General features: G+C 35.5%; 3 protein-coding genes across 3 annotated transcripts; all 3 read left to right on the top strand.

Annotated features, from left to right (window-relative positions):
- The first annotated feature begins 433 nt into the window (after positions 1-433).
- LOC120769986 (proton-coupled folate transporter-like) lies at positions 434-5710 on the top strand. Its single transcript, XM_040097066.1, has 9 exons — positions 434-835; positions 2320-2470; positions 2534-2717; positions 2783-2969; positions 3037-3172; positions 4922-5058; positions 5115-5304; positions 5368-5524; positions 5626-5710. The coding sequence occupies exons 1-9, from the start codon at positions 461-463 to the stop codon at positions 5708-5710; spliced, it is 1602 nt and encodes a 533-aa protein (XP_039953000.1). The 5' UTR covers positions 434-460.
- Positions 5711-9150: 3440 nt separating this feature from the next.
- On the top strand, positions 9151-17256 carry LOC120770410 (proton-coupled folate transporter-like). The gene is made up of 9 exons (XM_040097844.1): positions 9151-9573; positions 13144-13294; positions 13358-13541; positions 13607-13793; positions 13861-13996; positions 16483-16619; positions 16676-16865; positions 16930-17086; positions 17173-17256. Exons 1-9 carry the CDS (start codon positions 9181-9183, stop codon positions 17249-17251), a joined length of 1614 nt encoding a protein of 537 aa, XP_039953778.1. The 5' UTR covers positions 9151-9180; the 3' UTR covers positions 17252-17256.
- A 2491-nt stretch (positions 17257-19747) lies between these two features.
- LOC120770411 (proton-coupled folate transporter-like) lies at positions 19748-24856 on the top strand. The gene is made up of 9 exons (XM_040097846.1): positions 19748-20314; positions 23091-23241; positions 23305-23488; positions 23576-23762; positions 23822-23957; positions 24056-24192; positions 24249-24438; positions 24506-24662; positions 24733-24856. The coding sequence occupies exons 1-9, from the start codon at positions 19961-19963 to the stop codon at positions 24812-24814; spliced, it is 1578 nt and encodes a 525-aa protein (XP_039953780.1). The 5' UTR covers positions 19748-19960; the 3' UTR covers positions 24815-24856.
- The last annotated feature ends 247 nt before the right edge of the window (positions 24857-25103 follow it).

Genomic DNA, 25103 nt, shown 5'->3' with positions numbered 1-25103 from the left:
ACATACTTATGTACATATATACGCATACACATTCATTTGTATCAACACGCACAATTACTTGGTTATCGCGCGTTAGATTGCCAAACCAAAACATGCCCTTCCAGCAAGCCACAGAGCTTTGAAGCATCAAAAGAGTAAACAAGTTATTCAGTAGTATTTAACAGCTGATCGCTAACACATGTCTAACGGCGAAACACGAAGTGTTTAAGCTAGCGCTTATAAAAAAAACATCAACAAAAAGCAGAAATGTGCGAAATTTTGTTTATCTTCGCACGAAATAATGAATTTTAAGTGTAGACAAAGAAATAAAGATAATAATAATTTAGTAAAAACACTCACACGAAATTATAACAATAAAAACACTTAAACAATATCAAAAAGTGTAAACTTCAACTTTCCCTTAAATAAATTGCTTTTAAAAAGCAATAAACTTAAATTGAAAAATAGTTGACGACAAATAATGACCAAGCAAGACGACAGAACCACACCAGAGACACCGTCGTCTGCTAGCGCCGATATATCATTCGACCACGAGGCTTACGATGCAGAAGACCAGTTTAGAACACCTGCATATATGCCAACCATCAGCGCAGATGGCTTGCGAGCTGGTGAACTCGCGTCCACCGATCCGCTTACGCCACAAACGAGGCGTATGCCGCGCAGGCGAATTATGTCCTTAGAACTGCCGGTGTTTTTATTGTTTCTCGCTAGTTTGTTAGCCGGTGCGGTCATGCTCAATCAGGAACTGTATCAAACTTGTGTGGCAGTTTATCACTACAACGAGAGCGACTGTGAACCGCTGCGTGGTATCATTCCTAAAACTGCAGAAGCGCAGGTGAGTTTTTATCAAGTTAATATGGTGAAGATATATTAATCGAGATAACGCCTTCCGGCTCGTAAAATAATATTTTGCAAAATATTAAATAAAAGCATTGGTGGATGTATTCTCGAAATAATTAACGATTGAACACCAATCGAATGCAAATTTTTGATAATAATTCAACACTGGCGACCTCTAGCTAAGCTTAAGTTCGTTGGAACACTTTTAAAATTCTCCGAGTTTCTTCAAAACTTGCATGGAAATACGAAACCTCGGAAATTTTGCACACTACCTTTTCTCACCAAGAAGCTTATGGGAACCGTCGATATCGAATCACTATAGCATATAGCTCCAATTTAAAGATCAATCAACATAGTAAAACCACAAAGCTTTAATTTGAATTTCCCACGCTTGTCTGATTATTAGTAATCTTGTTTTGTGATAAAATCGGTTTGGGATTCACCCGGCTAATAACCGCGTTTTTAATTAATTTTTTAGGTTTTTTGTATCGAAACTACACTCGTATGAATGACAATGTTATTGCTGTTGAGTATTGCCAAAATATGCTTGTTGCCGACTGTTGTCTAAAACCTGTTATTACCACTGAAAAAATAGCAAAATGGCGTGAAAATTTTGTTGTTTGTTGTTGTGATGCGCGTTAAAATTGTATGAGTATTATAATTGTTTGTTTGTTCATTTACAAGAGTACTACTTAAATCTAACGGGTTTTTTCAAAAAGAGCGCTACAAAAGTTTTTTTTTAATAAAACAATGATATTCTTTATTACTGTGAAAATACACTCAATGCCTTTGCATAGCCACCATGGGCACGCTTGCAGAAGTTCAGATGCTGAAACCAATAGTCAAATCGCACTACCGATGTACATGAAGGTCTTGTAAGGATGTAGGCCAAGATCTTTTCGTAAAATTCGCCATAACGACGTCACAGACATGCCCAACGCTTGAGAACGACGTGTGAGAGACTGATTTGGGTATTCCTCAATTGATGCGCTAGCAGCAGCAATATTCTGGACATTACGGACACTTCTTTGTCTCACTGCCATGGCAACATTTTGTACTGTGCCTGTGGTTTAAATTTTTTCCACTAGACGCTCAATTGTTGATCTGACAAGACGATTATAACGACCATAAATTGGATGTAGCGCTCTTAAAGTTGAGACCACTGACTCCGGATTTCGGTAGTAGATTTTAATAATTTCGACTCGTTTTTGGATCGTATATCTATCCACGTTGAAATGGTAATTCTTACTGAAGAGAAATGTCAAGATATCTGGAAAAAATATGGCGTCGTTTACTGTTCCTATCGGTCAACTTTTGTAGCTCCCTAATGAAAAACCCTATATATGTATATATTTTTAATTAAAATTAGCTTCATTAAAAATGTATTGTAGTTTCATTCTTATAACAGCCTGAACTTTCAACAGAACTTATGGCAGGACTAAGTAATATTTTACATTTTTTTATATTTATATTTTCCAGATAATCGAAAAAAGTATACAACCTTATGTTGCCAAGATTGCTATGACCAGCTCTATATTGAATAATGTATGGCCGGGAATTCTAATACTATTTGTGGGACCCTGGTCGGATAAGTTCGGACGTCGACCAGTGCTGTTGGCCACGTTTACCGGTAATATCAAAAAAAAATTTAGCTATGTTGGAAAAATAGAAATAATTTAATTTAATTAAATAGCTGCGTTTATTGGACAGCTTATAACTACAATCTTAGTTAGCTTCTCACAAGTGTTATCGCTAAATCCCTGGTTCTATCTCTTGGCTAGTATACCGTCTACGCTCGTTGGTGGCGGCTCCGCTATGATAACAATTGTGTTCTGTTATATATCCGATGTAACAGATATGGAAAATAAAGCAAAGCGGTGAGTAGACGAAAATGACATGGAAATCTTATGAGTTAGCTAACTTTACGATTTTATTATTTTAGAATGTTCTTCATAAATATGTCAATGGGTTTGGGTGTAGTAATTGGCAATATAGGTAGTAGTTACTTGTTGCGTCTAACAAATACCACAATAGTCTGCGCTACATCCGCAGCACTCGTATTCATCGCTTTGATGTATGTCTTGTTTTTCATTGGCGAAAGTTTAGACGTCGAAGAAACCATCTTTGCGGTGAGTAAAAAATGATTTTACTGTTTCCAAATGTTATTCTTAACTTGTTGATTTATTTGGATTTTAGTATAAAGCAAAACACTTTTTTGATGTGCGTTTAATCAAGGATCTCGTGAAGACTTGTGCGACACGGCGTCCGAATTATGGACGAGCCATCATTGCTTGTACAATTTCAATTTTGATTGTGTCAAATTTCGCTCTGAGTGAGTATAAAATACGTATTTTAGACATACATAAATACTAAATGCAGGGTTAAAAATTACATTTTCTATAGCTAAATCAAGTTTTGTGGTTATAGTTACATTTTTAATACCGATTTTTGATTCCAAGATGTTGGACTTTTTAAAAATAATTTTTTTTTTAATTAGATCGGAAGAGCACAAATAAAATTTATATTTTTTTATTTAATAAAATTTTTATTTTTTTTAATAAAATTTTTATTTTTTTAATAAAATTTTAATTTTTTTTTAATACAATTTATTTTTTTAAATAAAATTTTTATTTTTTATTATAAATTTTCAATTTTTGCTCCCGAAGTCAGAAAATTTGTTAGAAGGCAATCCATTTTTTTTTAATTTTTTGAGTGATAGTTCTTACGGTATAAATAAACGAAGAGAGACCATTTTATGATAGCCTTCCTAAAATAATTTTAAATAATATCCTAATATTCTACTACAAGTATGTATAGCTTTCTTTTTCGATCGATCGATCAGATGGTGAAGCCATGGAGTCATCAAATAATAATCTACTGTAATGAAGTTAGTTATGTTGAGTCGATATACATATGTACGTAGATCTGTTATTCTGTTTGTCAGACGGTTTATTTAATTTCACGGTTCAAACTTAATATATACATACATATACATATGTATGTAGTTTGAAAAGAGAAAATAATGTTATTGAAACTGATTTTACTGACAGTCTAACTGCTTTCAAAAACATTTTTTATCATTTTTATTTGCAAAACATAATAAAAAAACGATAACTTCGATTGAATCAAAGCTAGAATGCTTTTTACAAATATAGCCAAGTCCACAACCTTGCTTAAATTTCGCTAAGGTGAGAACCTTTGTTAACGTTTTGGGTCAATTACGCTTTTGTTTCCATTTTAGCGGTCAATGACTTCTTTGTTTACATTTTATGAGGTCACTAGCCATTTGCTTTCATTTAGTCAAGTCCACAACCTTTCCTTACATTTCGCCAAGGCGAGAACCTTTGTTTAAATTTGGGGTCACGGAACCTTTTGTTTACTTTTCCAATCAATGAATCCTTTTTATAACTGTTTTTATACCCTGAACAGGGTATATTAAGTTTGTCACGAAGTTTGTAACACCCAGAAGGAATCGTCGGAGACCCTATAAAGTATATATATAAATGATCAGTATGTCGAGCTGAGTCGATTTAGCCATGTCCGTCTGTCTGTCCGTCTGTCTGTATATATACGAACTAGTTCCTCAGTTTTTAAGATATCGTTTTGAAATTTTGCAAACGGCATTTTCTCTTCAAGAAGCTGCTCATTTGTCGGAACGGCCGATATCGGACCACTATAACATATAGCTGCCATACAAACTGAACGATCGGAATCAAATGCTTGTATGGAAAACTTTCACATTTGACAAGATATATTCACGAAATTTGGTATATATTATTTTCTAAAGCAACAATGTAATCTCCGAAGAAATTGATCAGATCCGTTAACTATAGCATATAGCTTCCATACAAACTGAACACAGAGTTACTTACAGAAATGCACCTGTGAAGGGTATTTAGCTTCGGTGCAACCGAAGTTAACGTTTTTTCTTGTTTTAATTAAGATTACCGGGAATACAAAAAAAATATTTGATATGCTAATTCCATTATTTTTTCAATGCATTATTGGAAATCCTGCATTTAGGTATGATTTAATATATGGTATATACAATCGAATACATTTCATATACTCAAACATGCAGCGGGAGAACTCGGCGTCTTCTATCTATTCTTGCGCAACAAATTCAACACTACCTTGCAAGAGTTTACCTACTACAATGCTGTTGGCATCACAATTAAAATGATTGGTTGCGGGGTTGCTTTCGGCGTGTTCAGAAATGTGAATTTATACGAACAAATATTTTTGTTGCACTTAAAATAATTTTTGTATTTTAGTTCTTGAAAATATCATTTTCGGCCATTGCCTTGATGGGTTTATTTGGTTGTATTTTGGATAGTCTAACTCGTGGTTTAGCTCAGCGGTTCTGGCAAATGTATTTGGCCGCATCCTTTGGACTAATGGCCGGCATAACCGGGCCAATGTTGCAATCAATCGTTTCATTAGCAGTGTCACCAAATGAAATTGGTAAAAAATCAAAGAAAACGTTAAAAAGGAAATATTTCAACAGGTTGTTCTATATCTTTTTAGGCAAAATTTATTCGCTGGCGTCATGTCTTCAAACACTTTCACCATTGCTTTCTGCGCCTCTATATACACTCGTCTACAATAATACCTTGGACTTTTACCCTGGACTCTATAATTTTATCAGCACAGGATTACATGTGGAGTGCTTCTGCGTTATGATGTAAGTTAGAATAAATTTGTTCACATTCTCTAAAGGTTATTCTGTAGTATATGCACTTTTTAATATACTTTCCCTATATACTTGTATGTTCTTCAAAATAGACTCATTTACATTTTCGAACGGCGAGTGAAAAATAGAGAAGCTGAGAGACCTCCAACAGATAGTACAACAACTCAAAAGACATAAGCAACTCAGATATTTAATTTTTTTTAAATTTGATTACAATTTTGATTATAATTTAAGCTTCAAAAGTAGTTTTCGTTATTAAGAAAACAGTATTGTACTTAAATTAATGATAACCAAAATAAAAAAAAAAATCGTTGGAATTTCAACAAAATATACAAGCAAATAGAAAATGGTTTTGTCATATAGGCTGTTTTACAATATGTAGCAGGAAAGTATCTAGAACCCATTTATTTGTAAGTAGTAAACAGAAACACAACAGAATCAGTAACAGAAACATGAACCCAGCAATATCAAAAATTAATATTTATTTTTATCAAATAAATGCATTGCAATAATTTTCTACTTTAGTGTAAGTAGTGTATCTTGACTTCCACAACTTACAAAGGTAAGCTGAAGCTGATTTTCATTGTACTCTGGAAAAAGGAAGAATGACTTTTGATCTACACAAAACGGCAAAAATCCAACTCATATTGCCAAAAGTTTAGCGTATCCAGTGGACTTGTACGAAGCCGTCTCAAGGAAGCTCAGTTGTTTGGTTGAATGAGTGGAAAAAACATCGGTGTTTGAAAAAAAAAAATTAAGAGCACGGCTAAATGTTGCTAAAGAACATTTAGAAAAGAACGTAAAATTTTAGGGAAGAGAACTTTGGAGCGATTAAACTAGGGTGAATCGTATTGGATGCACCACAAAACCGTTAAGCAAGGTGGTTGTAGTGTGATGCTCTGGAGAGCGTTTTCCTGGTACTGCGTGGGACCATTGATGAGGTTAGATGAGAATGTTCCAATTTTCATACCTCAAGATTCTCTGGAACCATTCGTGTTCGAGTCGATGTTTGTGAATCTTAAAACTAACTTAAAACACACAGCTAAAAATGTCGAAAATTGGTTGAATGTTGGAGTATGGACGTCCTGTGCAGGGCATACTCGAAAAGGGATTTACTTAGTGGACCGAATTTCTACCTGCTAATCGTTGCTAAATCGCAACAAAATCGATAGATTTCCGAAGCGGCTGGTTGCTAGAGATGAAGAATGGATCAGTGGTGACAACGTCCACATAAACGGTGAACAAGTCAGGGTTAACGATCAGGAAGGTTTCACTATGACTTCATGCATTTACATTGAACTGTTGCCCGAAGGCCAAACTCTTAGTTCGGACTTCTGCTGTCAACAGTTGGACCGTCTGAAGAAAACAATCTGAAGAAACAAATCTCAGAAACCCCCAGCTTTAGCCAGTAGGAGAGAAATTGTCTTCTATCTGGATACATACATCGATAGTGACTCTTAAAAAGCACCAGGGGTTAGGAAGTTTTTTTTTGAATCCACCTCATAGTGTGAACTTTGCACCAAGTGATTACTACCTGTGCCTGTCTATGTCGATTGATGTTGCTAATGAAAGAGAAACTTGTGAATAGAGATAGATATTTTTAAGGGAACTGTTAGGTATGGCGCATTCTCTTTTCCTGAAGATGTGAAATGTAGAACTTTTTCTTGCAGAAACCTTTATTCCTGTCGCTTAAGACCATTCCATTATGTCAGTCAGAATATTATAATAGTAAAAGTTATTTCGGCTTCGTTGAAATTCTTTAAAGCCGAGAATATTAAGACATCGTCAGCGTAGATAAGGTGGTCTTCATTGCGGTTTGAGGCTATTAAGTCGCTGAGTTGGTTAAAGGTTACAATAAATAGCGTTGCTGAGCAAGGAGATCCTTGTAGCATACCATTATGTAGGGTGAAAACATACGAGCTGGAGTTCACGATTTGAAAGAAATACCTTTATAAAATTATACATTTTGTTTCCAGTGTCACAATTTTTAGGTCTTGTAGTACTGTATAGACTCCGATTGCCTGTTGAAGAACTTTTTAATAAGCCAAACAACACAATCTATGTAACAACAACTTCCAAAGCCGTACAAAATGTTATTCCACGGGCTCAACGTAGCATCCAGCCAACTCGTGCAATGGTTGGTTGCGGAATCCCCTGCAAAGTCGATGCTGTTCTTCATTTCTGTGTAAAAGGAGTTAAAACTAGGGCAAAAGAATTTTTTAGAAGGCATCGTAAAGCAGTTAAGAAATACTTGCTTCGATGTAGGGCATTGGATCTTATAGCAAGATTCTGCCTCCCCACACAAGAAAAAAAATTTAAGCATTAGTGACTTAAAAGCAATACTATTAGGTTCTTAGCTGCAGATAATCATCTGGCCGTCTGGAAGTTCAGATTTAAATCCAGTGGATTAAAGCTTGTAGTCAGAGCTGGACGAGATGACCTGTTGAATACCCCACAGACATTTTAAGAGTCTCAAACAATCGTTGGCGCAAAGGCGGTATCGTTTGAGGAATTGTGTAAAGCCTAAAGGTGACCATTTCGAATAAAATTTTGTACAAGACTTATTTCATATATGAACACTTAAATTATACCAACTTTATCAAAAATTATATTACAGCATCATTGTTATAATGGCTTGAACTTGCAACAGAACTTATGGCAGCACTAAATATATTATTTTTAAGGAAATAAAGAATATTTTGACTTAATTTTTGAAATTTTACGCTCATAAACTTAAAGGGTTGGGCGGCGCATTGCCCATTGTCTAATTTTCAAACCGGCTCCGATAAAGCGCTCTCATACCTTCTCGGGTGTAAATTTGTATGTCTCTAAAGTATTTAGTTATTGATTTATCGTACGTTTAGTAGTACCATTATATGGTAAGCAGACGGAATTATCTGCCGATTTTATCCATTTTTACATTATAGGTAGGGATGCTTTAGATATTTGTTCTGAGCGAATTTGGTTATTATACCTCAAGTGGTTTAGGTAAGACATCAATCCAATTAGAGACGCCCTCCCTTTGCTAATGCGATGCACTGTGCCGAATTATAGTTCATAGTTCTATATCTTAATTTAGTGCTTAATTTGGGCACTTTCTAGGTTTTCTCTTAATGGCGTTTTGTAGGCGTGGCAGTGGGCCGAAAAGGCCCGCTTACAAACTCGCCCTCCGTTTTTTGCCAAGTACTGAAGAGAGCAAAATTTTTTACTCAAAAAATTATGTAGACGAAGAGAAGGGCTGCTCAAAGAGATAACTGTTAAATAGAAAGCAGCCGTAATAATATACTCAGTTCAAAACATTACGACTAGATTATAGTATAAACTCAAACATCAGAAGTACATAAGATTTTTTCTTTTATTATACAGACGTCATCGCCTACAATTATGTTTTATTACATCTTAAGATACTCCTAGCTTTCTTGCCGCTTATTAATCAGTATGTTTTGATATGTGAACGGAGGTATAAGTGTACCGGCGGTGCGTGAAAACGAAAACAAACATAAACGATATTGTGAAAAAGCTAACAAACCATATAAAAGCGGACAAATGAGAACACAGCAAAATAGTTTCAATGATATAAAAACTAAAAACAAGATATCATAAGCGAAACCCAAAACTAACAAATATACTATAATTTTCACAAGCGAATGAATTTTAGTCGAAAAATGGCGGACCACAAAGAAAGCGGTAGACTCGATATACCCGAAGGTATTGGCATATCTTTTGAACAACTCAGGTTCGATACTGAGGGGAATTGCTTGCCACCTGCTTATATGCCGACCAGCAATCCAAACGAGAGAGAACATACAGAGGAGGGCTCCTCAGCGAAAGACCCGCTTAAACCAGGATCAAAGTCTAAAGTGCGTAGGCGCATTTTGTTTTTAGAATTGCCGGTATTTCTGATATTTCTCTCGATCATTTTATCGGACTCAGTTATGTTGAATCAAGAACTTTATCAAACTTGTGTCGCCGTCTATCACTACAATGAGACAGATTGCGAACCACTGCGCGGTATTATACCCAAAACTGACGAGGCAAAGGTATGAAATGATCGAAAAATTAAACCGGGAATGCATATAAAGCTTCAATACAACAATAATGTAGGGCTTATATCTTATCTTGTTTGTGTGCCGAATGTTTTCAATACATTGTCGATTAGGTGGCGCTCAGATATGAAATTATTAGTCTGTGACTGCGGCCTTCAATTGCTAGTAAACGTTCTTATCGACTATATGATTATTTACGTTTATTTCTTTTGTTCGCTTATCTAATCCATGCATGACATATCTAAATTCACTTAGCTAATCACGATGATAATTCTTTTATATATACACTTTATGGGGTCTCTGATTTATCCTTTTGAATTTTACAAACTGTGCCGCGCACTTAATATACCCTGTTCAGGTTATTAAAATATATGTATAACTATGTAATAATTCATCAAGTATATTTATAAATATTAAAGTAGTGGTTTGGTGCGCGCGACGCATCGCAAGAAAATTTTGTTCAGGGATGAAGCTCACTTCTATTTGAATGGGTAAGTTAAATACTAAAATTGCCCAATTTGGAGTAATGATAATCTACAAAACTATGGTGAGACGCCGTTACATACTCAAAATTTCTTCAAAAATGAATCCGGCTTTAATGTTATAATCAACCGTACCGCGATAGAGCGATGGTTAATAACTTTTTCGTGCATGAATTGGAGCATGTTGAAGTGGACGACATGACAGCCAATAAAACAATCAATTTACAAAAGAAACATTTTGGTGAGCGCATTATTTCGGGTCGAGGGCTTATGGCGTGGCCTCCAAGATAGTGAAACTTCGAAAGTTAAATTTATGAGCTTCTCAAAAAAAACCTACTATTACGAAGAGGTTGTATACCGATTTCCCCGAAGCAGAAATTTCCTTAAACAACAGAAAATTATGTCAAGGGGAAAGGATATATCGGAGAGATTAATATCAAGACTTATTCGATAAAATCTTCACATTAAAATCCTTCTACGATCACCTGGTAATCTTCTGACAACTCGCTAGAAGCAAAATTTACTGCTGAAAAATTGTAACTTTTACAAAAGGCTTTAATAAGAAAAACAAAACAACAACTTCCATATCCGTCTGCTATAATAGCTGTAATGATTTGGTGTAGATAGACCCATGTGTAGAAGTTCATGCAAGTGAGGAAAGTTCTCTGAGCGCCATTCACTTGGGAGTGGTCATAAACAAGGGGCTCACGACTTCCGGTCTTAGACCAAGAATGCTCTGGGTAATCAAAAACATCCGTTTGAAGGTGAGACAGGCGAAACAGCCATCCCCATGGTTGTGCGCTGATTTTGGGACCCGTCGTATTTAACGCCAGGGTGGACAAAGAAGGTATATTTGACACAACGGTAGGTAAATTCAGCCTACATGATGAAACATCCCCAAAGGGGTTGAGGCTGATCGACTTCGTCGGGGCCCGAAATATAGTTATCCATAGCACTAGATTTTAGCAAAGGAAATTTCATCAAGCTGGGTGTCTTCGGATCGAAAAGCCATCAACCAGATCGATCATATTGTGATAGACGGAAGACACGTCTCCAGTGGTTTAGACGTACGTACGCTCCGAGGTCTTAGCATTGACTCGGTCGACTATCTTATTGCACCGAGGATATGTTCCGCCTCTGTGCAGCAAAAAACGCACGTCAACAAACACAAGGAAGGTTCGACGACGAGAAGCTGCAATCACAACAGATAGCCGAAAGATTTTATATTCGACTTGCACTCCTGCTCTCTGGGAGCACTCATCAGCAACTCGTTATAAGGAAACTGTGGAACGGCATTTCAAGCTCTTTTCGTACAGCTGCAAAGAGCAACAGAACAGCTGGATTGTCGTGTCCCAGTGAAGAGAAAACATACTGCCTACCTCGGAACGTTACAATCGACCAGAACACGTGCAATGTTGTGATAGATACCGCGAGTTGAAGAGAGAAGCAAGACGCATTTGCAGACAAAAAGGGAGATGCCAAAATGCGTGAGTACGAAGAGCTTGACAAACTGGCCGACACGGGTGAAAGGGGTTAATTATGGTCCTTTGCGACGACATTGACATAGTACAGCGAATTAATAGGCAGCGGCTTCCTGGCTATGTCATATCGTCCGAATGGATGAAATCGCTCCAGCTCTGCGAGTACCTAGATTCTACGCCAATAAATAAGAAGATTTGGTGTGTAGTCTTCTGTAAAATGTTACACCGCTAAACTGAAATAAAAGTATACCAGCAGGATGTTATATAAGGCAATATTCGCTTTGATTGCGAGCATTGGATCTTCCAGAAAGATTCTGCTTCAGCACAAAAGGCAAAACCCACCCAGCAGTGGCTTAGAAACAAAATTTTGGAAGACTAGATTTGAGTCCATTGGACCAAAGCTTGTGGACAGGGTTAGAGAATATGTCCTGTAGAAATTTGTGCGAAAGAAAAGATTACCATTACGTATAAAATTTTGTACATTACTCATTTATTATACAAGGTCTGTCGTAAAAGAAACAGGACTGTTAAAAAAAACAACCATAAATTAATATTTTTCAAAAGTTATATTTTTCTTATTCAAAGTAGTTTCCTTGTGCTTCGATACAGCGTTTAGCCCGGTCAATTAGCATTTCAAATGAGTGTTTAAGGTCATTTTTCGGAATGCTCTTGAGAATATCGGTCGTGGCCTTTTGGATAGCTGAAATGTCCTAAAACCAGTGTCGTCTTTTCATGGGCAAATGAAGTTTTCCAAATGAAATAGGTAAAAATCACAGGGTGCCAGATCAGGTGAGTAAGGTGAGTGATTAATGGTTAATATGGAGTTTTTTGTCAAAAAATCAGTGACAAGCGTCGACCGATGACACGGCGCATTATCGTGCAACAGGCGCCAGGACCCTGCCTCACGGTATTGTGGTCGAGCACGACTAATGCTTTGTCACGCATACACTTCATAACACCAAGGTAAAACACAGCATTAATCGTTTGGCCAGGTGGGACGAACTCTGGGTGTACAATACCCCCGGAATCGTAGAAACAAATCAGCATTGTCTTTTATTTTTGACTTCTGAAGACGACCGACTTCTGATCATCACAGAGGTCCTCACGACCTTCTTGGAATCACTTAAACCACTCATGCACATTACTACGGGATAGGCACTGATCACCATAAACTTTTTTCATCATTTGAAATGTTTCAGTAAACGTTTTCCCAAGTTTAAAACGAAATTTAATATTTGCTCTTTGTTCAAAATGCATTTTACGACCGATGACCAAAAGCTGCTGTCACTTTTTGATCGATAACATCAATTGTAGTTATCCAACTGTCTTAAATTTTTTACGAAATGTCAACAAGACATCAAACTTTTTATTTCATATACCCACCAATAGGTGGCGCCACCAGAAACAGTTATATTTAAAAAGTTCTGTTTCTTTTGCGACAGACCTCGTATATGTTTTTAAATAAAAATTGTTTTATAAAAAAAATGTATTGTAGTTTCGTTTTTATAACAGCCCGACCTTTTAACAGAACTTATGACAGGACTAAGTATTATTTGACATTTCTTTGAAACATTATACAACCTAAACTTTATATTTTTCAGATAATCGAAAAAAGTATACAACCTTATGTTGCCAAGATTGCTATGACCAGCTCTATATTGTATAATGTATGGCCGGGAGTTCTAGTACTATTTGTTGGACCCTGGTCAGATAAGTTCGGACGTCGACCAATGCTGTTGGCCACCTTTAGCGGTAATAACAAAAAACAAAGATAGCCATTTTGGAAACAAACTATAACTTAATTTATTTAAATAGCTACGTTTCTTGGACAGGTTATAACAACAATCTTAGTTAGCTTTTCACAAGTGCTATCGCTAAATCCCTGGTTCTATCTCTTGGCTAGTATACCGTCTACGCTCGTTGGTGGCGGCTCCGCTATGCTAACAATTGTGTTCTGTTATATATCCGATGTAACAGATATGGAAAATAAAGCAAAGCGGTGAGTAGACGAAAATGACATGGAAACCTTATGATTTAACTAACTTTATTATATTATAATTTTAGAATGTTCTACATCAATATGTCAATGGGTTTGGGTGTAGTGATGGGCAATATAGGTAGTAGTTACTTGTTGCGTCTAACAAATACCACAATAGTCTGCGCCACATCCGCAGCACTCGTATTCATCGCTTTGATGTATGTCTTGTTTTTCATTGGCGAAAGTTTAGACGTCGAAGAAACCTCCTTTGCGGTGAGTAAAAAATGATTTTACTGTTTTCAAATGTTATTCTTAACTTGTTGATTTATTTGGATTTTAGTATAAAGCAAAACACTTTTTTGATGTGCGTTTAATCAAGGATCTCGTGAAGACTTGTGCGATACGGCGTCCGGATTATGGACGAGCCATCATTGCTTGTACAATTTCAATTTTGATTGTGTCAAATTTCGCTTTTAGTGAGTAGAAAATGCGTATTTTAGACATGCATAAATACTAAATGCAGGGTTAAAAAAATTTTACGTAAAAATTAGATTTATTTTTAATTCCAATTAAGTCATTAAGAATTATATTTTTAATATCGATCTTTTTAATCCAAGATGCCGGGATAGAAAATAAAATTTTACATTTTTAATTATAACTTATAGATTTTCGATACCGAAATCAGAAAAGTTGTTAGAGGGCAATCTATTATTTATTCTTGTTTTGGGTGATAGTTCTTCCGTTAAAAGAAGAGGGATCCTTTTATGATCGCCTTGCAATAATAATTAGAAAAGTATATCCGTTGGGTTTAAATTTTCTACGTTGTATAGCTTTTTTCGATCGATCGATTAGATGGTGGCCCTTTACTGATATTTTACGAGGTCAATGACCTGTTTGCTTACTTCTTATGAAATGACTAATCTTTTGTTTACATTTAGCCAAGTCCACAACCATTGTTTACTTTTAGCCAAGTCAACAACTTCAGTTTATATTTGGGGTCACTGACCCTACTGTTTACCTTTCATGGAGTCAATGACTCTTTTGTTTACATTTTATGAAGTCACTAAAGTTTTGTTTATATTTAGCCAAGTTCACAACGTTTTTCACATTTAGCCAAGTCAACAACCCTTGTTTACATTTGGGGTCACGGACCCTTTGTTTACTTTTTATAGGTTGACCAAGTAGAGCAAAATAGATGAAAATCTAAAACCAAAAGCAGAATATCGAAACTGATATGTTAAAATTATGGCAAAACAAAAACTAAAGACTTATTATATAGGTTCAGGAAAGGTATACATATATGTACAGACATACCATTTAGAAAACATGCGTAAAAAGGCTATGCCCTACAATAGTACGCACCGAAGCTACAAAGTCGAAGGGAGCCCAGGCCTAGCACAAATCCAAAAATCGGATTTTTGGAATCTATGAAATCTCAAACCTTGAATGTCTATCAACAAAAAGCAAACGGAGATAAGTAGTTTCATTGATGGCCCCAAATGGTTTGAGTACAACAATGAAACGTGATATTAAGATAGAATCTTACGAGAGTTTATTAAAATGCTGCTACCAGCGCTAATTGAGTCCAAAGAGCAACACTCTTACCTTTTTCTTCTTTATTGGCGTAGACACCGCTTACGCGATTATAGCCGAGTTAACAACAGCGCGCCAGTCGTTTCTTCTTTTCGCTACGTGGCGCCAATTGGATATTACAAGCGAAGCCAGATCCTTCTCCACTTGGTTCTTCCAATGGAGTGCAGATCTTCCTCTTCCTCTGCTTCCCCCGGCGGGTTTTGCGTCGAATACTTTCAGAGCTGAAGTGTTTTCGTCCATCCGGACAACATGACCTCGCCAGCGTAGCCGCTGTCTTTTAATTCGCTGAACTATGTCAATGTCGTCGCATATCTCGTATAGCTCATCGTTTCATCGAATGCGGTATTCGCCGTGGCCAACGCGCAAAGAACCATAAATCTTTCGCAGAACTTTTCTCTCGAAAACTCGCAACGTCGACTCATCAGTTGTTGTCATCGTCCAGGCCACCTACCTACATCATTTTTCTCTGTAAGAAGGTGCTCATTTGTCGGAATAGTCGATATCAGATCAATATAACATATACTTTGCTGCTGTACAAACCGAACGACCGGAATGAAGTGCTTGTATGGAAAGCTTTCTCATATCTTCAAGAAATTTGGCATGTGTTATTGTCATTGTAAGTATTATTCAGATCCAGAATGGGGGGAAAACAATAGCAATAGTTAACTGTCATCGAAATCACTTAACAGTAGGCCCAGTTAATTGAGTTGGGAATTTTGTCAGTATATTGTTATATATGTATATTTCATTGATATGTTGAAGGAATGCTTTCCTGTTGTTCCTAGGAGGTGGCTCCGCTTCAAGCAGATGACTACAGGGCTGGTTATTGTGAAAACATACCAGCAGAATTTGATTGAAGAGATATTATGCTCCTTTTCAGGAAGCATGTGGGACCCACTAGAAAGATGTTCGATGGGAGACAACAGAAGACTTTCTGTTGTAATCCGGAGTGCGGTATTCTAACAGGTCCATCTCGGTCTCCATCTGCACTCTTTTGCATCCCGGTGACCATATTGGAGCAGTGTAGTTAATGCCCCGCCGGCTGATTGTCTTGTATTTTGCCAACCAATGTCTCTTTGGAGTTTGTCTAAACTTTTTTCATTTGACAAAATATCGGTGCAACTGAAGTTAACGTTGTTTTTTCAATCCGATATTTGGATTGTAATCAAATTTTATTTTTTTTAATTTAGTTGTAATCGAATTAATTTTAAATTTGTTTTTAATTTTTTATCCGATTTTGGAGATTCAAAGTTTATAATAATTATTATTAAATTATTTGAAATGTTAACCCTGAATTTAGGTATTATTTAATATTATATACTTGTATGGTATATATAATCGAAAAAATTTCATATACTCAAACTTGCAGCGGGAGAACTCGGCGTCTTCTATCTATTCTTGCGCAACAAATTCAACACTACCTTGCAAGAGTTTACCTACTACAATGCTGTTGACATCACAATTAAAATGGTTGGTTGCGGGATTGCTTTCGGCCTGTTCAGAAATGTAAATTTATACGAACGAATGTTTTTGTTGCACTTAAAATAATTCTTGTATATTAGTTCTTGAAAATATCATTTTCCGCTATTGCCATGATGGGTTTATTTGGTTGCATTTTGGACAGTCTAATTCGTGGTTTAGCTCAGCAGTTCTGGCAAATGTATATGGCCGCATCCTTTGGACTAATGGCCGGCATAACGGGGCCAATGTTGCAATCAATTGTTTCGTTAGCAGTGTCACCAAATGAAATTGGTAAAAAATCACAGAAAACGTTGAACAAATGGATATTTTAACAGATTGTTCTACAAATGTTTAGGCAAAATTTATTCAGTGGCATCATGTCTGCAAACATTTTCACCATTGCTTTCTGCGCCTCTGTATACATTCGTCTACAATGGTACCTTGGACTTTTACCCTGGATTCTATAATTTTATCAGCACAGGATTATACGTGGAGTGCTTCTGCGTTATGATGTAAGTTAAAAAAAGATTTGTTCGCATTTTTTAATGGCTATGAAGTAATATATTAATACTTTCCTTATGTCTGTTCTTCAAAATAGACTCATTTACATTTTCGAACGACGTGTGAAAAATAGAGAAACTGATAGACCTCCAACGGATAGTCCAACAACTCAATAGGCATAAACAACTCAGATATTTTAAAATCTTTTTTTTTAAAGGTGATTACTGATATTTTATACATACTTAAGTTTGGAAAATAGTTTTAGTTATTAAGAAAATAGTATTGTACGAAAATTAATGATATATACGCTAAAATATATAAATTAATATGTAAACAAATCGTTTGAATTGATAATTTCACGTTTTGGGACGAAACAAAATTTAGTAATCGAACTAAATGAGTTTATGACCCACAATATAAAATCAGAAGATGCCAAATAAATCGACAGATCTAGTTAAGGGGTTATACCCACTTGCAAGTCAGAATAAGCGAGTCTTTGTTCTGTCTTTCTTGACGAAATTTAATAAATAAATAAAAATAATGTACATTTACAAAATTTTATGTACTTCTATAAGGGATGATTCATACTGTAAAATTTGGGTTCCCGAACTCCTGAAGGAAAAAAAGATGAGGAAAAATTTTCTGCTTAAAATGAATAAAAATTCACAAACCGCAATGGTACAATCTCTGAATAAATTGATCACATTGGACCACCAGACAAAACTACAAACTCCGAACAAATTGTTCAGATCGGACCAAAATATCATATACCTAACATACAAACTGACCGATTAAAATCAAGTTCTTATATGAAAACATTTTTGTGAAAAAACAGAAGGGCTTAAGAGGTCGAAAATATTATCAAAAATCTTATTTCTTTCATCATTATCTGAAAAATATGTTCATTCAGTTAGTATAGACAGAAAACAATTTGAACTTTTCATTACCATAGCATAAATTGAGGAATTGCACATTCCAAAATCAATAATAAAAAGTTTTTTTAATAGTTCCTTTTAAAAATATTATTAAGGTACCAATTGGTCTGGCCATAGAAAAACACAATAAGCCGCTCCTGCGGAATTTAAAAAAAAAATATAGAAATGTTTTAAGTATTATTCCTCTTAAGCACTCAGAAGGTTAATACTTTGCAATGTGTAAACCATTTTTCAAAATTGCTTGGCTTTTTTCAAAATTGCTTGGCGTCGTCAGGCAGACGCTCCACTAACCTCTGGCACCATCTTGTGGAAGTTCTTCAGCATTTTTGAATTTCTTCCTAGCAATCTGCATTTTAATTCAGGACGACAATACTTTCTGTAGTAAGCCAATTTTTTAATCCACGTGCTTTGGATCATTGTCATGCATAAAAATCTAATTCACAGGCATGATTCGAACGCCAATGGTTCTATTTGAAAATGTTGAGGTAAGAAAATTGGTCCATTCTACCATCTATCCTCATGGATCTACGCCATACTAGGAAAACGTTCACCAGACTATCACGCTACCACCGCCATGCTTAACGATTTCGTGGTGTATCGGGAGTTATACATATTTCTGACACCTGGGGCGATGGACAAATGATTTGCCATCGGATCCAATATGATTCAGCTTTGTTTCATCGCTTCAAAGTACTCTTCTCCAAAATTTGACGTCTTTTTGTAACTGTTCTTTAGCAAAATTCAGCCGTATTCCTGTTTTTTTTTGTTTTTGGACACCAAAGTTACGTGTTTCTGTTTTCTTTTTTGTTTTTGGACACCAAAGTTCCGTGTTCCTGTTTTTTTTTTGGACACCACCAATGTTTTTGTCGACCTATTCGACCAAATAACTGAGCATCGTTGAGACGCCTAGTCTCAGTCGTACAAGTCTACTGAATACGCTAAACTCAAATTCCTCTTTAATTGCAGCTATAAGCTCTTCTAGAAGATTTAAAGGATCAGCCTTGAGTTTTCTGGTGATGGCTGTGTCAGCATGTTCCGTGTTTTACGTGCAGGAGCTTTGCGGATTTTTTTTTAATATTTTCAACAAATTAGGATCACTTTTAATAAAATTTATATCGTCAAATGCCATTTTTTCGACCAATTCTTAGTTTTGGAAACTTGAGAAATTTAAATTTGAGGTATTCTGGAGTATCAACGATTAATAGACAGAGATCTTACTGGTATGGTTAGAATATCGGTAGGATCAGTAACAAGTATTTTGAAAGATTATTCGGGCCTATGAAAAGTGGTTGGTTGCAAAATCACTCACACAAATTTTTTCGAAAGCCAGCGTCGTGATAACGTCTGTGAAACAATGCTTTCCGCCTACCATGATGTCATGAAACGTTTTATTACTGGCGATGAGTCTTGGGTCTATGCTTACGATCTGGAAACAGGCGACCAATCTGCCGAACAAGGTTATATTGACAGTTTTCCTCGATTATGGAGGAGTGGTGCACTCACTCACAGACCAAAAAAATCAACTTCCGACTAAAAATTCTTAAGCAAAATACATACACAGATATACACGCATACACATGCATTTGTGATTTGTGTCAACACCCACAATTACTTGGTTATCGCGCGATAGATTGTCAAAGCGAAGCGTGCACCTCCAAAGTAGTGGCCAAGTAGCCAGTCTAGACAGTACAATTTAGCAGCTGATCGCTTACAAATATCTAACGGCGGAACGCGAAGTGATAAGGAAAAGCAGAAATGTCCGAATTTTCATTTAGCTTTGTACAAAATTATGAATTTTAAGTGTGGACAAAGAAAGAAAAATAAAAATAATTTCTGTAACAAGACCCACACTCAATAATTGGGCTTGTAAACAATATTAAAAAGTGTAAATTTCAACTTTCTCTTTAATAAATTACCGTTAGAAAGCAATAAACTTAAATTGCAACGAAAATGGTTAAAAAAGACGACAGTTTCACACCAGAGACGGTGGATAGCACCGATATGTTATTCGACCAGGTGACTTACGATGCAGCAGACAATTCCAAAACTACCAGCAGCGCAGATGGCCGGGAAGCAAGTGAATTCACGTCGACCGATCCGCTTATGCCACAAACGAGGCGCAGGCCGCGCGGACGAATTATATCCTTAGAACTGCCGGTGTTTTTAATGTTTGTCGGTTTTTTGTTAACCGGTTCGGTCATGCTCAATCAGGAACTGTATCAGACTTGTGTGGCCGTTTTTCACTACAACGAGAGCGACTGTGAACCGCTGCGTGGTATCATTCCTAAAACTGCAGAAGCGCAGGTGAGTTTTTATCAAGTTAATATGATATTAGTTGACAATTTTGGTGAAGATATATTAATCGAGATAACGCCTTCCGGTTCGTAAAATAATATTTTGAAAAATATTTAATAAAAGCATTGGTGGATGTATTCTCGAAATAATTAACGATTGTACACCAATCGAATGCAATATATTGATAATAATTCGAAACTGGCCACCTCTAGCTTCAGTTTGCTGAACTTCGCACTTTTAAAATTCTTCGAGTTTCCTTAAAACTTTCATAGAAACACGAAACCTCGGAAATTTGCACACTACCTTTTCTCCCCAAGAAGCTTATAATTTATGCGAACCGCCGATATCGAATCACTATAACATATAGCTCCAATTTAAAGATCAATCAACATAGTAAAACCACAAAGCTTTAATTTGAATTTATCACGCTTGTCTGAATATGAGTAATCTTGTTTTGCGATAAATTCGGTTTGGGATTCACCCGGCTAATAACCGGCTTTTTAATTTATTTTTTAGGTTTTTTTGTATCGAAACTACACTCGTACGAATGACGGTGTTATTGTTATTGAGTATTTGCCAGAATATGCTTGTCATTGCCGTCATACTACTGATAAAATAGCTCAAGTAGTTTTTTATCTGCATGGGAATTTTGTTTTTGTAAGCAAAATTTGATAAGAATTGTTGTGCATTAAAATTGTATCAGTATTATCAATAACAATAAAAATTCATTAGTTTTTTGTAATATACTATCAAACGAAATGAGGGGAGAGCCTCTGATAAATATGGTTTGGTATCCAGAAAGGAATCTTGTATTGATTTATTCAAAAATGTCTTAGAAGATATATTATATCTATAGGTATATGTATGTATATATTTAGACTTTCGACGCAATGGCGCATTACAGTAAATCGCAAAGGATTATCTATCACCATGATCTTCATCGCTAAGGTCAGCTTCGAAATCTTCTCTAACTGTATATAAGATCTATGATATCAATTTGTAAAATCAATTGTTATTGCAATAATTTTCAAAATTTAAATATCCTAATATTGTCAAAAGTTCTGTTACAAAGTTGATAATGCATACAACGAGAACAAATTCGCAGAACAAAGTGGAGTTAGTATACCCTGAACAGCGTATATTAAGGGGGTATTCTGGTTTAGAAATGCGAAAAAATCGATTTTTTTTTTTGCATATTTTTATTGTATAACCCTTCAAGAAATTGTACCTTAGAGGATTTTTCGAAATTCAAATTATTTTCCGAGTTACAGCTCATTGTGTGACTCCGACTGCGCGCGACTATTTCTCAAACTTTAAACTCGTTTTTCTCATAACTACTTTTCTAGAAACGGTGTGCATGATATCTCAAGTTCTACTCAACCGATTCACATGAAATTTTACACAGAGCTTTCTTATACATTCGCACTACGAAGAGCTTTCGAAAGATTTTTTTTTTTTTAATTCCGAACCAAAAAAAAAACAGGGAAAATACGAAACTTTTTTTTCAAACCTGCACCATTTTGTAAAATTTTTTTTTTTCAAAAACGTTTCGTAGTGCGATAACTACACTTTTATTCTTCACGGATTTCGCATAAATTTTCATTTTAGGTTACGGAAAGTATTTATGTATATCCTGCACACCAGGACAAGCCATTGTTTCATTAGTCTCTACCTCGCTGACCTGCAGTTTTATAAAATTTAATTTTTTTTCTTATATTATTTATGTTTTGTATTCTTAGAATATCAATAAAAAGCATGTAAAAAAAAGGATAGTCAAAATAATTTTTGATTTTTTTTTATCGCGCCAAAAAAAATACCTAAAATTCGGGCTTCTAAACCAGAATTAACCCCTTAAGTTTGCCATGAAGTATGTAACACCCAGAAGGAAACGTCGGAGATCGTATAAAATATATACATACTTAAGTATGGCAAAAACACAAATCAAATTTATAAGCTTCTAAAAAATTTTAATTTTTTGAAAATGTTTTTTTACCCCACAAGCGTTTACGGTTGATGACGTAAAGGAAATTATCAATCCATTGCGTAGTTTGAACTCATTCAGCCATAAAAACTATAAGCGCACGCATCCGCAGAAATTTCTCCAAAAAAAAAAAATACTTGTCAAGGAAAATGGATCTCTTCATGAGTTGGATTTTGTACTCTCGCAAACCAAAATCCTTCCGAAAAACATTGGCTCATGTGGATGGGCATTCCAATTGTTGCGTCTGATGACGGATGGACTCCGTCGTTCTCTACAACAGCAATATCGTCTTCGGTGCGCACTGTACGGCGCCTTTAAGGGTGCGCTTTAAATTAACGTGGTCCACTAGATTAACGTGGTGCGAAACCGAATCATCAACTATAGGCGATTATTTCGATCGATAATAGGATGCAGCACGCAATACGGCGCGAACCACTATTTTGTTAACCAATTTTCCCGGTTTGCAAAAGTTGTTTCGAAATGAGTATATTCCTTTTAAAGTTACAAATAAGGAAGGGCAAGGTTCGTGTGTTACCGAGCATTCTATATTTATAAGGGTGCGACCCCTTAGAGTTAAGCTACAGCGCCTAGCTTGAGGGAGGATTTTTTTGTCAATCACTAACATTTGAGGGGGTAAGAGTTGAAAAAAAATTCAAAAATTTTTTTGAAGCACCCTAATATTTTTACATAGGAGTTGACAAAACTTTATATTCAAAGTACGTTATAACAGATTTTATGGCAGAATTAAGTATTTTTTTTACATTTGTTTGAAACTTTATAGAACTTAAACTTTATATTTTTCAGAAAATCGAAAAAAGTATACAACCTTATGTTGCCAAAATTACAATGACCAGTTCTATATTGAATAATGTATGGCCGGGAGTTCTAGTACTATTTGTTGGACCCTGGTCGGATAAGTTCGGACGTCGACCAGTGCTGTTGGCCACCTTTAGCGGTAATATCAAAAAACAAAGATAGCCATTTTGGAAACAAACTATAATTTAATTTATATAAATAGCTACGTTTCTCGGACAGGTTATAACTACAATCTTAGTTAGCTTTTCACAAGTGCTATCCCTAAATCCCTGGTTCTATCTATTGGCTAGTATACCGTCTACGCTCGTTGGCGGCGGCTGCGTTTTGATAACAATTGTGTTCTGTTATATATCCGATGTAACAGATATGGAAAATAAAGCAAAGCGGTGAGTAGACGAGAATGACATGGAAACCTTATGATTTAACTAACTTTATGATTTACCAAACTTCATAATGGTATATTATTATTTTAGGATGTTTTTTATGAACATGGCAATGGGTTTGGGTTTGGTATTTGGCAATATAGGTAGTAGTTACTTGTTACGTCTAACAAATACTACAATAGTCTGCGCTATATCTGCGGCACTCGTATTAATCGCTTTGCTGTATGTTTGGTTTTTCATTGCCGAAAGTTTAGAAGTCGAAGAAACCACCTTTGCGGTGAGTAACAAAAGAATTTCAAATATTACTTTTAACTTGTTGATTTATTTGGATTTTAGTATAAAGCAAAACACTTTTTTGATGTGCGTTTAATCGAGGATCTCGTGAAGACTTGTGCGACACAGCGTCCGGATTATGGACGAGCCATCATTGCTTGTACAATTTCAATTTTAATTGTTTCAAAATTCGCACTTAGTAAGTAGAAAATTCGTATTTTAGACATACATATACATATACAAAATGCAGGGTTAAAAATTTTAAGTGTAAAATTATTGTATTATTGAAACATGCAGCAGGAGAGATGGGCGTCTTCTATCTATTCTTGCGCAACAAATTCAACGTTACATTGCAAGAGTTTACCTATTATAATGCTGTTGACATCACAATTAAAATGATTGGTAGTGCGCTTGCCTTCGGCCTGTTCAGAAATGTAAATTTATACGAACGAATGTTTTTATTGCACTTATAATAATTATTTTATTTAAGTTCTTAAATATATCATTTTCGGCCATTGCCTTGATGGGTTTATTTGGTTGTATTTTGGACAGTCTAACTCGTGGTTTAGCTCAGCAGTTCTGGCAAATGTATGTGGCCGCATCCTTTGGCCTAATGTCCGGCATAACGGGACCAATGTTGCAATCAATCGTTTCGTTAGCAGTGTCACCAAATGAAATTGGTATAAAATCACAGAAAACGGTGAAAATCAAATAGGTATTTCAACAGGTTGTTCTATATCTTTTTAGGCAAAATTTATTCGCTGGCGTCATGTCTGCAAACACTTTCGCCATTGCTTTCTGCGCCTCTATATACACTCGTCTACAATAGTACCTTGGACTTTTACCCTGGATTCTATAATTTTATCAGCGCAGGATTACATGTGGAGTGCTTCTGCGTTATGATGTAAGTAAAATATTTGTTATAACATATGCGCAGACTAATATACTTTCCCTTCATCTGTTTGTCACAATAGACTTATTTACATTCTCGAACTACGGGTGAAAAATGGAGGAACTGAGAGACCTCCAACAAATAGTACAACTCAAAAAACATAAACCAATCAGATATTTTAAAATCGTTTTACAATGTGACATATTAATGAGTAATTATTTATAATTTAAGTTTGAAAGTTTAGTTATTATGAAATTATTGTAGGAATATAATTTGCATATATACTAAAAAAACAATATTGTAAGAAAATAAATTACATATAGTATATAACAAAATATATAACTTATTATGCAAACAAATCGTTTGAATGTCGAAAAAATATACAGGCAAATAAGAATGTATTTTAATTCATTTTTAAAAGTCGGGTCTCCTTGATAACAGGTAATGTTAACC

The sequence above is a fragment of the Bactrocera tryoni genome, chromosome 3 (genome assembly GCF_016617805.1).
Source record: "Bactrocera tryoni isolate S06 chromosome 3, CSIRO_BtryS06_freeze2, whole genome shotgun sequence".
Classification (NCBI taxonomy): Eukaryota; Metazoa; Arthropoda; class Insecta; order Diptera; family Tephritidae; genus Bactrocera; species Bactrocera tryoni.
Note: the sequence above shows the minus strand (reverse complement) of the source record. Positions and strands in the feature narration are given on the sequence as shown.

What these genes read in the sequence shown, in the direction of transcription:
- LOC120769986 (XM_040097066.1), top strand. Translation starts at nt 461, where the DNA reads ATGACCAAGCAAGACGACAGAACCACACCAGAGACACCGTCGTCTGCT. An exon ending in GCTGTTGGCCACGTTTACCG is followed by an intron (nt 2,471 to 2,533) that starts GTAATATCAAAA and finishes TTAATTAAATAG; the next exon opens with CTGCGTTTATTGGACAGCTT. An exon ending in TGTGTCAAATTTCGCTCTGA is followed by an intron (nt 3,173 to 4,921) that starts GTGAGTATAAAA and finishes TCAAACATGCAG; the next exon opens with CGGGAGAACTCGGCGTCTTC.
- LOC120770411 (XM_040097846.1), top strand. Translation starts at nt 19,961, where the DNA reads ATGGTTAAAAAAGACGACAGTTTCACACCAGAGACGGTGGATAGCACC. An exon ending in CTAAAACTGCAGAAGCGCAG is followed by an intron (nt 20,315 to 23,090) that starts GTGAGTTTTTAT and finishes TATATTTTTCAG; the next exon opens with AAAATCGAAAAAAGTATACA. An exon ending in TGTTTCAAAATTCGCACTTA is followed by an intron (nt 23,958 to 24,055) that starts GTAAGTAGAAAA and finishes TGAAACATGCAG; the next exon opens with CAGGAGAGATGGGCGTCTTC.
- LOC120770410 (XM_040097844.1), top strand. Translation starts at nt 9,181, where the DNA reads ATGAATTTTAGTCGAAAAATGGCGGACCACAAAGAAAGCGGTAGACTC. An exon ending in ATGGAAAATAAAGCAAAGCG is followed by an intron (nt 13,542 to 13,606) that starts GTGAGTAGACGA and finishes TTATAATTTTAG; the next exon opens with AATGTTCTACATCAATATGT. An exon ending in AGTGTCACCAAATGAAATTG is followed by an intron (nt 16,866 to 16,929) that starts GTAAAAAATCAC and finishes ACAAATGTTTAG; the next exon opens with GCAAAATTTATTCAGTGGCA.